Source organism: Typopeltis vanoorti, chromosome 4 (genome assembly GCF_054136105.1).
Source record: "Typopeltis vanoorti isolate ZY-2024b chromosome 4, IOZ_Tvanoo_1.0, whole genome shotgun sequence".
Lineage (NCBI taxonomy): Eukaryota > Metazoa > Arthropoda > Arachnida > Uropygi > Thelyphonidae > Typopeltis > Typopeltis vanoorti.
The window spans coordinates 66,556,683-66,571,360 of record NC_143552.1 but is presented as its reverse complement, the minus strand read 5'-3'; the positions used below and the strand labels follow the sequence as shown (position 1 = coordinate 66,571,360).

The window sequence follows — 14,678 nt, the reverse complement described above, 5'->3', positions numbered from 1 at the left end:
ATGACATTTCCCCAATTGTCCTGAAAGTTTGCACACCAGAACTAATTCCTATCCTATGTCGCCTATATATACTCTCTTATTCCACTGGAATCTATCCACAAACTGGAAATTGGCTTATATTCAACCCATTCCCAAGAAGGGTGACAAGTCACTGCCGTCCAACTATTGCCCTATCTTGCTTACCTCAGTCCTGTCTAAAGTAATCATCAATTCCTAACTCCTACACTACCTTGAAGACACCCACCTAATAAACGACCGCCAGTATGGATTCCGTCGCTGCCGATCAACAGGAGATCTGCTCACATATTTCACCCATCTCTGGACAAATGACATGGAGATCAAGTGGTTACCCTTGATATCTCCAAAATTTTTGACAGGGTCTGGCACCAAGGCTTACTAAGCAAACTACCATCATTTGGTCTGACCAGACTTCTGTAGTTGGATTGCCAGCTTTCTGTCAGGATGCTCACTGTGTGTGATGGTGGATGGCTCCCTATCTTCTCACCATTCAATTAATGCTGGGGTTCCACAAGGTTCTCTCCTCTCACCAACCCTCTTCCTGCTATATAACAACGACCTACTTCACTTGAATTCTACTTCAGACGACACTACACTTCTCACTTTCATTTGATAAGCCTTACCCTACATAATTCACCTCACCCTACAGAACATCCACCACCACCACCCTCAATTCCGATCTCCAAGCCATCCTACAATGGGGTTCGGATAACCTCATCAATTTCAATGCTGATAAAACCCAGTTCTGTCCTATTTCCCACAAAAAAGAAACATTTTTTCCCAGTATCCTTTTTGATGATTCCCAAATTTCCAGACAGTTTGAGATCGCTCTCTTGGAGTTACCCTCACATCAAACCTCTCCTGGCATAAACACATAACAACCATTGCATCCTCAGCTTCAAAAAAAACTAGGATTTCTCTTTCGCTCAAGACGTTACTTCACCCCTGAACAGCTGTTAACATTATACAAATCACAAATCTGCCCAGCTATTGAATACTGCTCCCACATATGGGGTGGGGCTCTCTCAAAATGCTTGACTGAATACAGAGGAGAGCAATTAGACTTATTAATGACCCGTCTCTTACCAACTCACTCCCCCCACTTTCGCACAGACGTTTGGTTTCTGCAATATGTATCTTCTACAAATATTTCCATGGGAAATGCTCATCTGAAATAACATCCATGATTCCTCCACTCAGTACTAAGCTCGGTGGAACACAAACAGAACAAGTTTCTTTTCCTCCTCCTTCATCCCTGCAACTGTTGCACTGTGGAACAGTCTATCCCCCTGCTGTTTCCCAAGGAATACAATTTACAATCATTTAAATCAAATGTAAACAAGTTCCTCCTTTCCCAACCCACTATCCATACATGATACTAAAGTACTATATGTTGATCAGCCAACCTCTTGTGTATGGGCACAACATAAAAAAAAAATTAGGGATATCTAAGTCATCACATAAATGGTAAATAAACAAAACATGTATGACAAAGACTATTTTGTAGTAAAAATAACAGAAAACTCATACCTATGTATAATTCGGAGATCATATCACAATATAGAGATCAGAGAACTCTGATTACAGTAATAAATGCAGATTTCAAAGAATCAAAAATTTGAGGAATATTTAGTATTGATAGTCTGAATAACTGTGAGTGAGTTAATGAGGTTGCCATATCTCTTCTTAATGAGAGATATGGCAGACATTGTATGAATGAAATACTCACAACATAAAATAAAGTTTCCTCACATCTCTAGACTTTATATTACCTGCAATGATCCACAATGGAAAAGTAATTTCTTGTGTGTGTAGGGGAGACTGCATTGATAGGAAAATCACTACTAGACTATTATTCTAAAAAGTAATTTTGTTAACTAAGAGGTATAGGAAGGACCAAAATTTTTCACTTCATTAAATCTAACAGAAATGTAATCTTTAATCTCAGTTTATTATTCATAAAAGTTTGATAATACAGTAGTTCAGCATGCTAAACATCATGAAACATTTTAGATCATTAGATTGTGAAATATTAAAAATTAACAAAATTTTTTTTAGAAAAACCTGAAAATGAATAACCAAGTGAATTTCATGTTTTATACCTGAAATGCCTAATTATTTCAAAAAGTATTAGCATACTTTTCCCCCCTTTATAAAAATATACTGAAGTTTAACATTAGTAATGTCATATTAAAGATGTATACATTCAGCTCTCACCATAGGGACCAGAAGAATAATTTGTTGTGGAGTATCCTTTAGCACAGCACTGATGCTATGGAGATTTCTTCAGTCTCAGTAGTTTGTAATGTGCCATGTCTGCTATAGTGAGAGACAATTGTATCTAGCAAGTTATGAGCATTTAGGTGATATGTTGGTTATAATCGTGTATGAGGTTATCTTCTAAAGACTTTTGTTTTTATTTCCTCTTCAGTTAAAATCACTTTTCTTTTTTTTTTTAATTCTAGTACATATACAAAAAAGACTACTATTAAAAATATTTTCTATAACTTTATATTCGTATTAATGAATACATATAAATTTATTAGCATTCGTTAAATGTGAAACCAAGTGCAAACCACTTGGTTTTCCAGTTCAAAGTGAGTGGTTTGAAAATGCTAAGCCAGCATAAAAAATAATTAAGATGTCAAAATAGAAAAATCACTGTTATTGTGGTTAAAAGTTTCAAAAGAAAACCGATTAGATATAATTTAAATGTGAAAGACAAACAGTACTGAAATATGAACAGCAAAGAACTTTTACAAAAAATTATCTAGAATAAAAAAAATCATGCTTAATACAAAACTAAATATATCAAAAATTTACATTTTAAATAAACATTAATAAAATATTAAAATGTTTCGAAACAGTTCTGTTCACATTTTTACAAGAAATCAAAATTTACAAATGTAAATTACATGAAGTGTACAATCTTTCATACAAAGTAACTTTTATAAAATGCAAAAATGCTGCAATTTACTACAAAGTCTCTATTGCAGAAAGTATACTTAACAGTTTCCTATAATTTTCACAAAAGTCATTGTATAGTCTGAAAACATATATGATCCAGAACTTCAAATTTACATATTTCATTTATTGATCCAATGATTTATCTGTATCATCCTCATCATCTGTATCATGATGATGAGTTATAACATCGGGAGTTTCAGGAAAGAGATGTGGAACTGAACTTTCACTATTTTCAAGCCTTGAACGGCGTCTGATTGCAGGTTCAAGTGGCTGATCAAAGTTTATTTCTTCTGATTCCCCATTGAGGATAAGTGAACCTTCATCATGTTCCACCGTGGATTCATGGGGCATCTAAGAATACAAAATTTGTTTTTTTGATGAAACAACATGCTTAACATTTTTTGTATTTTAATAACTCAAATGAAATTTAAAATTAGAGACAGTTGCATTTTCACAGATTTAATGAATTACATTCAGAGAAATCATAGCATAGCTAATCCTAAGCAAGTCATTTTTAATTTATAATTTTAATGGAGAAAATGTTTTCCAATATAGATATCATTTATCATTTTAATTAGTACAGTGTAAACAACTAATTAAAAGTAGGCTTTTCAGTGAAATTTACATATTACTCTATTAGAAAATTACATATCATCATGGTGTACATTATCATCATGTACACCATGATGATAATGATTTATCCCTTCAGTTGTTTCTGACCCTAGGTGTGTAGGCATGCCCACAAAGTGTTCCTAGTGAGATTTTACAGGGTAGTTCACCATTGCTGTCCCCAACCCTCCCCCAATTTTATCGGGGCTCAGGACCAGCATATGGCTGGGACGTATTCATGACTGTAATCCATTTATTCAACAGAACAGGCCAGTTTGCCTGTTCTGTCAAAAATATAATCTAGGATGATTATATTTTTGTTCTTTTTTAGGTTTGAGAGAGCGCTCGCTTTTCAGAAGAAGTTATATTAGTTTTTGGTAGTTTTGGTTTTGAGGTTGAAAGGATGATGGTGCTTTTTAAATGAATGTCATTTGCTGCTGTTTCCGAGAATGAAGAAAGTCCTTTTTCTATGTTGCTTATGAAATCAATCTTTGGAATGTGATTTCTGGAGTGATAACAAAGTTGAAACCTTTCTTTAGTTCAACTTCGCTATTGCTCCAGATCACATTCCAGAAACAGTAGCAAATGATATTCATTTAAAAAAAAAAACAGCACCATCATCTTTTCAACCTCAAAACCACTAAAACCTAATATAACTCCTTCTGAAAAGTGAGCTCTCTCAAACCTAAAAAAGAACAAAAATATAATCATCCTAAAGGCAGATAAAGGCAACTCGACGGTTATTTTGAACACCAAAGACTACCTAATGAAGATCACTGATTTAGTTTCAGCCATGTCAACCTATCGCATATTATATAATCATCCTAAAGGCAGACAAAGGCAACTCGACGGTTATTTTGAACACCAAAGACTACCTAATGAAGATCACTGATTTAGTTTCAGCCATATCAACCTATCGCATATTAGATGTAGATCCAACTACAAAAAATCAAAACGAGACTAATTTCCTAATACGTAATATGATGAAGTGGCCTTTGGAATTGCAATGAAATCTAAAATCTCTACACCCATTGACGCCACGCTTATATGGTGCACCAAAAGTGCACAAAGTTGGAGTTCCACTCCGCCCGATTGTCGACGGTAGAAATTCTCTGACATATCTACTAGCTAAATATCTAGCCGGTCTTTTGAAAGATAATATAAAGAAATCGGATTCTTTTATAAAGAACTCTAAGCATTTCACTAAGAAACTAAAAGGCATCACCATCTTAAATACAGACATACTTGCAAGTCTAGACATAGTGTCATTATACACAAAAGTACCTGTTAAAGAAGTTATCATGATCATAGAAAATCTCTATCCACATGACACAGCTCAGCTCTTTTGCCATTGCTTCAAATCAAATTATTTTAAAGTAAATAATACTATTTATGAACAACTTGATGACTTAGCCATGGGCAGTCCCTTGTCACCTGATCTCTTCATGGAAAAACTAGAAGTGGAGATACGTAGATGATGTATGCATTATTTGGAAAGACGCAGAAAACTCCTTATTTGAGTTCCTTCCACCAAAAAATAAAGTTCACGTTAGAGCTGAAAAAGAACAATCAATTACCTTTTCTAGATACACTAATAAAGAAACAAGAGAATGGACAAATCCAGCTCACAATATATCAAAAACCTACAGACACTGGATGTTACTTGCACTTCAAATCAGCTCACCATTATGCACAAAAACTCAGCATTATACATATGCTTAAAAATAGAGCAACCAATGTTATCTCAGAAGAAAAGGATCTCCTTAATGAACTCAGTCTCATATCTCAAACACTGGTAATCCAAAAGATTCTTCATAGGAACAATCCACAGCAACAACCTCCTGTCATACAATATACATTGTCTATCGCAATCCCTTATGACGGCTCAGTTTCAACAAAAATAGCCAAACTCATGAGGTTTTTCAACATCAGAGTTGCTCTTAAACCTGTCAAAACTATATGACACATCTTAAGATCTCCTAAGGACAGTAATGCCTTTTGCAAATACGCAGGTGTATGCAACATCCCATGTTCCTTTAGGCTAAATTATATAGGCCAAACATCAAGAAGCCTAGGAATTCAAAAAAAAGAACATATAGGAGATGTTAACAACAACAGAACAGACACTTCAGGATTAGCCCATCATCTCTCGATTTCCAACCACTCCATCAATTGGAATAACAGCTCCATGCCTTATATAGAAAACGATTTTAGATGTAGAAACTTCAAAGAAGCTGCAGTTGTACTCCAGACAGGAGATAATCTAAACAGAAATCAAGGTATGATACTGAAAGACATCTGGAAAAGCCTAATAAATTCATTTAGCTTACCAGAATTTCAGTTTTGTGAAAAACTATACAACATGCTCAACGAACAATGACTGAGACTCCACACTCCATGCTTATGATGTTACGTGTCAGTTTTAATTGATTTGACTGTGCTACTCCATTCTTCTTTTTTTACTACTAAATGTTATTGTACCGACTTTCTTGTCCTGAGGAAGCCAAACAGAATAGCTGGTGAAACTTGTTGACAATGATGTATATCTTTTAATATTTATGTCAACTAATAAACAAAAAGAAAATAACTCAATTTAAATGTTAAGTGACCAAATAAATTAATAATAAGCTAACAATTGTTAAATAAAATAAGGTCTATCCTCTTACCTTGAGAAATATGCCTTCATAACGATAAAAATTGAAAAATATACATAAAGTGTATAAAGCTATGGTTTTTATATAACTGGAAGTCAGCAAAATATCAAAGATGACTGAATTTATTTATTATTGCTGATGTTTGGTTATTCCATTGATGTGATTTAATGTTTGGATGAATAATCAAATAATAACATACATTATTCATAAATTATTATATATTTATTCCATAAAATTATTATTTTTAAATAAGATTGGTTCTGAACATTTAACATTTTCTAAATATTTCTTTTTTGTGTTTGTGATATGCAAGCCTCCTCTAAAGCATGAGGCCCCAGAGAAGGTACCCCCTTTTTTTCCAGTTTTAAGGGCAGCACTGCTAACAGTATACAAGACAGTGTTCAAACCAGTTTTAAGTAATGGATCTGAGAGTTGGGTTAGAAATTAAGCACTTGATCAAAGATTAGAAGAGGCCACAGATATGAGAATACGGATCTGAATTGATGGTATCATTGGAAGAATCATATTAACTAAAAATATTAGGAAGGACCTTGACACTGTTAGCATTCAAGAATGTGTGAGCAGGACTAATCAAAGGTGGTATGATCATTTAAAATAGAACTGGAGAGGAAAGGTTATGAAAACAGGTGTTTGATGCCAAAATTGCAGGAAAAAGATCCAGACCAAGATCTAGGTGGATCAATCCAGTCAGAAGTTCCTTAGAAGACCAAAATGTTAGATACTACAATATTGGAATGCTGACAAGTAACAGACTAATTTGGAGGAAAACTGTTGATAGGAGATTAGTAATAATGTAAACTTAATCATGTAGTACTGGCATAGCAGCTTGTACACCCCTTGAAGGTACAGTAGATATCAGAAAATTGATGATGAACAGAAAATAAACAAAACAGAACTTCTTCCTTTTCTGAATGTGCTGGTCTCAATCAACAAACAAAACAGATAAAATTCAAAGTAAGGGTGTTGTTGCTTCCAGTGAAAAGAAGATGACGTGTAAGCCTATTAGATTACATTCTACAATTAAAATGATTAAATTTAGTGATGATGTATCAAACACTGAGATAGGCTGCATGCTAAACTTACCTTTCATTGCTGTTGTTATAGTTGTTAAAAAAAAACAAGGTTCTAGATGAAGTGAAAAGGCTACACTAGTTAATATTTATTCATAAACTTGACAATCGTATTGCCTAAATGGAAAAACTTTTTTCCATTTAGATTGATGACCAAACTGGATGATGCATTCCCAGCTAAGCTATTCAGAATAATTTTTTCTTTGTGAAAATTATTCTAAAATTTCATTTGTGTACCCGACACAAATAAATGCTTTATTTACATTGGTTATACACATACATGACTGCTTAGAATGTTATTAAAGCAATACATGCATCTACATGTGGGGGGGAGTGATTTGCTACAAGAGGATGATCTGAAACCTAACATGCTGTAGAGGGTTGTTTGAAAAGTTTGATAAATTTCGAATAGATGGGATGACACAATTCATTCATTCATACCAGTGGCAGCACACATCATCTTTTTCATGATCCCTGGCAAAATTTTAGCCACGTGTGATGCATAGTTCTTGTTTTGCAAACATTTAAAATGACCGTGTTTGCATTTTTCATAAAAATGGAGGAAAACGAGTTTTGTGCAGTGTAAAACAGTTTTATTTGAAGAAGTGGACAGCCACGCAGATCAAACCTGAGTTAGATGCAGTTCATGGGGACTCTGCACCAGCATTAAAGACTATTTATTTTTGGATAAATGAGTTTAAACGTGGTCATAAGTCCATCGAAGATAAAGCGCGCTCCGGATGCCCAACTGAGGTCACTACGAAGGAAATAATTGACAAAATCCATGGCATCGTTGTGAAAGTGCATGAGACTGCTGAGATTGTAGGCATCTCAACTGAATGGATGTATAATATTCTGCACGAAAAAGCTGTGTGCACGATGGGTGCAGCGATTGTTGACGCAGTTTGGCGATGTTTAATCGCAATTCGCAGGATTTTTTGCGTCGATTCGTACTGTAGATGAAACTTGGATCCACCACTACACACCTGAGTCCAAGAAGCAGTCAAAACAGTGGACAAAGCCAGGTGAAAGAGCACCATAAAAAGCGAAAACCATTTCGTCAGCTGGGAAGGTGATGGCCACTGTTTTTTGAGATTCCCAAGGAATTATCATGATAGACTATTTGGAAAAGGGTAAGACAATAACAGGAGTCTATTATGTGTCATTGCTGGACCATTTAAAAGAAGAACTGAAGAAAAAACAGCCAAGATTGGTGCACAAAAAAGCGCTTTCATCGGCTGTCACAATGGCAAAATTGCATGGATTAAGGTTTGAATTGGTTCCACATCCACTGCATTCTCTGGCCTTGTCCTGTGTGATGACTTCTTGTCCCAAACTTAAAAAATTTGCCTTGCTGGAAAAAAAATTTTTCTTCAAACGAGGATGTCATCAAGACTGTCAATAACTATTCTGCACAATTTGACAAATCCTACTTTTTAGATGAAATGAAAAAATTGGAAATCACTGGACCAAATGATTTTTTGAAAAGTTGAAAGGTGATTTTTTCCAAATAAATGTGTTTAACTTATTTTTTACCACTTTTCAAACAACCCTCATATGCCTGCACACAGAAAATTCAATACTGGTATTTATATTCTACTTCTCACCAACACTGTGCTGAGGAATGGGATGTCATAAAAGCCCTTAAAGACAGATCAATATCAGATCAACAAACACCATATCTAGTATGGAAACAACAACAACAAGAAATGGCTTATCTAAGAGACTTGCTTGCAAAGAATGGCTACAACCTGAGCACTATTAATAACATTCTGAAAAAATCTCCAATTATCTTTTCAAACATGCAAGAAAACAACTAAAAAGTGCAGTGAATGTGCAAGGGACCAACTAAACTACTAAAAAAACTATGTATAAAATAGCTAACATATTAATGCAATATGAGCTCCATGTTGCCTTACACTACACAGTTACATTTACCTCTCAGGAAACCCAGTGTTTAATAATTTTTTGCAAATTTTTGCATCCTGTTTGTCCAAAAAATTTTTAAAAAATTTTTTGGACAAACAGGGTTATCAGATAATTTGAGAACTAACAAAAAATGCCATACTATTAATTTAATAGTTATATTTGAAAACGACACTTAAAAAAAAATAATGTTGAGCCCATATGCAAGAGTTTAGTTAATCAACCTATAGTACATTAGTACCATGTTTGAATAAATGTCCAACTCAATGCCTTATCTTAAACCACCTGCCAGCATACATAAAAGACTTAAAAATTACAGAACTAGGTTATGACAAATGTTACACAGCACAGATTAACAATGATTCCATTAACAATTTATTATTAAAAAGCATTCAGCTTTTATACATTTTCAAATTGATATTTATTCCTGACGAAGTATGCTTAGTGTATAGGAAACTTGCTGAATGAATAAATAATTTTACTTTCATACTTATATGAGTCTTGATAGACTTTGTGTTTCTTAGAAGGACCTCCCACATGGAGGCCTGAATAATAATAATAATTTGGTTATATCAGATTCATTATAAAAGGCATTTGGAATGTTGAATGAGGAGAATCGACTTTATTCACAATACTCACAATTTGTGCTGAGCAGAGGCTTTGCTCCATCAGTACAAATGTGGGAACATAAATTCCAAGATAAATAATTTTATAGACATACATGATTGCTTAAAAATGTTATTAAACCAATATATGCATCTACAAGTAAAAAAAAAAGTAGTGATTTGCTCCACGATGATGAACTGGAATCTAACATGTTGTATAACCTGGGTATGCCTGCATACAGGAAATTCAACTAAATTATCATGAAAATGATCTAAAAATATAGTAAAAAATGACAAAAATTAGAATTTTTGTGGTACTCAAAGTGGTCTGCAAAGCACGGTATGATCATCACTGTATATTAAACCGTAACACAAGTATTCGAAATAATTGGAGATTTTGATTGAAATGAAAGTATATATTCTTAAAAATATTTTAAAGAAAGAATATTCTTCTATTATTATTTATATATTAGTATTATTATACTCTTTTTCTAATAGAAGTATAATCTTTAAAGAATATTTTGTCGAGGTATAACAATGAAGAGTTGAGACAGAGTGCCAGAATCATGAATGATATGCTAGGGGAGCTGTGTATAGAGATGGGAGTAGATGGATGTGGATGTATGGCCTGTGTTTGAGGGAAGAATGGAATCATACAGGCATGATGGGTTGCATTTGAATGGCTTTGGAGTGAGTGCACTAGAGAAAATGTTGATACATGGAAATGCAATGTGTGTGATGCAAGTAAGAGATCAGAAGTAAGGGATGTGAGAGAACAGGAAAGTGGTATTGAATAGACAGAAGTGTTTGGCAGTGAAAACAGTAGTGGTGTGAGAGATGAAGAGAGAATAGGAATAAAAGAGGAACAGGGAAATGGAGGGGGGGGGAGTAGCACAGATGGACAGGGACATGACATAGGAAAAGTGAATGTTGGAAGTAGCAGCGAATATATGTATGTATGGAGATGATCAGCAAAGAAATGTAATATATTGCAATGTGGGTGGGGAAGTTGAGGCTGAGCAGATTATGTGGTAAGCAGTGATAAAAATGATTAGGCAAGGGTGGTGGGGAAATCGCAACCAACAAGTGGCTTGGATAGGACTGGTTATACACCTAGAAATGAACTGCTGTGTTTATTTACAAATGTCAGAAACATCAGAAATAAGGGAAATGAAATGGTTTCACTAACTGAGTTTATTCGCCACAAAATCATTGGAATAAGAGAAACATGGTTGAATAAAGAATAGTGTTGTAAGCTAGTGTGATTGTTCAATTAATGAGTGCTTACACTTTGCTAAGATATATCAAGCAGGTGTATTTAACATGGTGCACAGTGCTACTGTCTTTGCCTATTACTATTATTTACCTGCTTCTGTGCCTGGCATAAGCAGGCAAATCCATTCCAATAATAGGGTAATCAATGATGAGTGTTTATTATTGTACGCCGGAAAATTAGCTTTTCTTTTATGAAAATTCTAGTTTTAAAGTGGTAACTATTTGGCTTGTACAACAGTTGGAAAATTTTACATATAAAGTGCATGATTTCACATGTTGGTGATGAATTCGTACATCGCCTTATTCCTTTCTCCCCTTCAACATGAATTGACTCTCCTTGGCACTATGCTAGCCAGGGTTCTTGCATGTGTGGTCGGACAGTACTGCCACAATCGATGAAGAGTTAGAGGTTCATGAAAATGAGGTTGAAGAGCTATTGCATAACCTGGATAAGAATTTGTCAATAATAAAAGAAATGGAATATCAGCTTGTTTGCTAAAGGAATGTTCAGCTGAATTGGCTAGGACTTTTACATGTTTGTACAACTTGAGTCTCAGCTCAGGAATGATACCACAGGAATGAAAGGAATGTCTGATAGTTCCATTGTACAAGGGTGTTGCAAAAACTGGTGTGGTAGTGAAGATTTTAGAGAAGTTGGTAAGAACTAGCATACAGAAATGGGAAAAAAAACAAGCTACACTCTGCAAGGAGCAGCATGGGTTTACTAAAGGAAGGTCATATTTTTTGACAATGTTATGGCCAAGTTGGATAAAGGGGATGGATGCACTATGATAATATTGGATTTTTCTAAAGCATTTGCTAGGATACCACATGAAATGCTTTTGCATAAACTGGATGAAGAATATAGGATTGGAATATAAACTCTTGACTTGGATTAGGTGATGGTTGACAGATAGATAGATATCAAAAAGTGGTATACAGTGGGTGTGAATCTGCCAGATTTAAAGTGCCCAGCGGTGTTCCTCAGGATTCAGTCCTTGGGCCATTATTATTCAATCTATGCAATAATGACATTTGGCAGGATCTAACATGAGATGTGCAATTGTTTGATGATGATGTGAAGATAGGCAGGGCAATCAGGGATGCTACTGATATTCAGCAATTACAAAATGATACGAATAGGCTGGAAATATGGGCAAACAAAAATGGCTATCAGTTTAATGTAAGTGTAAAGTTATGCCCTTTGGTGTGATTAGAGTTCCAGCGGCATGTTATATTAGCGGGGTTACGCTACAAGAAACTCAAGAGACAAGGGATCTTGGTGTATTGGTGGATAGGAATTTGAAGTTCAAAGGTCACATAGAAAAAGTTGCAAATACAACTCAGAGGATAACTGCAACGTTGAAGTGAGCCTTGGCGTAAGGATAAGGAAGTAATTTTTGCCTCTTTATTAAGACTTTGATAAGACCACACCTGGATTATTGTGCACAGATTTGGTCTCCCGGGTTCCAAGGGGATAAAGAAGCTGTGGAAAGAATGCAAAGAAGAGTTAGAAAGATTATATCCAGATTATGAAGACAGACCACTAGCAAGTATGTGGATTACAAACTCTGGTAACAGGAGAAAGAGTTGTGATATGATAGAGGTCTATAAACTTTTGAATGGATGTTATAGGATATCGTCTGATGAAATTTTTCATTTTATGGAAGGTGAGGAGAGAACAAGGGGGCATCCATGGATGCTAAGTTTGTTCACAGTCGAGAAAGGGGTAGGAACTAGGTTTTTCTCTCAGAGTAGTGAGTGAGTGGAATAGTTTGTCTTTACAGCTAGTGAGTGTCTAGTGTGAATGAATTCAAGGGAAGGTATGATAGCTGGCTTGTGTGATTTATAGCCTTCCTCAATGAGTCCTTGACTCTCTGGAGGTCTCAGATAATAATAATACTAATAATAATATCCTGATGGGAAATTTTGGAGTGAGATGCGCTGTCTGTAAGTTTGATTAATTTGACACTTGAATATATAATAAGAAGACTCAATATAAGAGGCTATATTAATCTGTACAGATTTGTGCATATGCAGATGATATTGCAATAATTAGTTGTACCAAAAAAGATTTAGAAAGTAAGTTCAATGAATAGATTTAAATACAAAAGAAGTTGGTTTACAAATTAAGGAACAAAAAATTAAATATATGCAATATAGAAAAAATGGAAACAGAATATCTTCTAAATGTAGTATAAATGGATATAATTTTGAACCTGTAAATCATTTTAAATATCTAGGATCCCTAATAACAATAACAGAATAATAGCTGGAAAGAAATGCTATCACATACAAAGGATTATTGGGCAGTAAAGTGGTAGATAAGAATTCTAAATTAAAAATTTAAAATCTATTATTAGACAAGTAATAACATACAGATGTGAATCATGGACTCTACCCCAAAAAGAAGAGAACAGGTTAAGGGTTTTGAAAGGAAAATAATAAGAAAAATTTGTGGACCAATTAAAGAGAAGAATGGCAATTGGAGAATAAGAACAAATAGTGAAATTAATAAATGGAATAGATATTGTTAGATTTATTAATGCACAAAGAATAACATGGATAGGCCATTTAGAAAGGATGGATGAAAACAGAAGCGTTAAAAAAAATGTATAAATGTAAAATAATTGGACAAAGAAGAAGACAAAAAAGAGATGGTTGGAATTCTTAAAGTTAAGAATTGGAAAAGTACTGTACTGAATAGAGTAGAATGGAAAAATATTGTGAAGCAAGCCAAAACCTGTAAAGGGTTGTAGAGCTAAAAGAAGGAGGAGATGATGACAAGAATAGAAATGGAAGAATATAGTATTTTTCACTAGGATAGAAAGGACAAGAAAAGAGAGGAGGGGGAATGCTGCTGATGATAGCAGGAAAATTATGTTCACATAAAGTAGACATGAAAAACGGAAATAGTTGCAATGGTTATAAGGTAATGTGGTGTAAAGTGGAAATTAATAGGAAAACATAGTTAGTTGGATATTACTATAGGTGAGAGAATGTGGAGGGTGGTGATGAAGAAATGTATAAACAACTTGGGTTAATGAACACAGGAAGTAAAATTGATGAATGAGGGCTTTAAGCATGATATCTGGAAGAAGGCTCTTTGGAGGCGGTACAAGATGAATAATGGTAATAAAGTTACAAGAAGAGTATAAAGAACAAGCCAGGAGAGTGACTACTCAGTTAGTAAGGAAAACAAAAGTGGAGAATGAACAGAAATTGGCAAATCAGGCAAAGAAAAACTTTAGAGAAATTTTCAGATGTGTGGCAATTAGAAGGAAGAACAATTATTGTACGATAATGTTAATTGATGAAAATGGTAACTGGAGCAGAAGACACTGTTGAGATATTCAGTGATCAATTTATAAGGGTGTTTCATCATCAGGGTGGAATCATGAAGAACTTGAGTGTAGAGGACATGGGATATGATGAATTAATTGTAAGCAAGAGGTATTTGAGCAAAAAATAACTTTGATGACATATCACCATGCATCTTAAGGGAATGTTCCAGGGAATTAGCAGTAGCATTG

The 14,678-nt window shown here is 34.5% G+C and overlaps 1 protein-coding gene across 7 annotated transcripts in view; it reads right to left on the bottom strand.

The window, feature by feature from the left end:
- Positions 1 to 1,751: 1,751 nt before the first annotated feature.
- Positions 1,752 to 14,678, bottom strand: part of Nt5b (5' nucleotidase B) — a 580,494-nt gene continuing 567,567 nt past the window's right edge. For 5 of the 7 annotated variants that reach the window (XM_090391852.1, XM_090391856.1, XM_090391853.1 and 2 more), the window contains one exon: positions 1,752 to 3,336. In XM_090391852.1, coding sequence (XP_090247978.1) covers positions 3,109 to 3,336 — 228 coding nt within the window. In that variant the 3' untranslated portion in view covers positions 1,752 to 3,108. The remainder of the gene's footprint in view (positions 3,337 to 14,678) is intronic. The other 2 variants (XM_090391851.1, XM_090391857.1) reach the window with 2 other exon arrangements.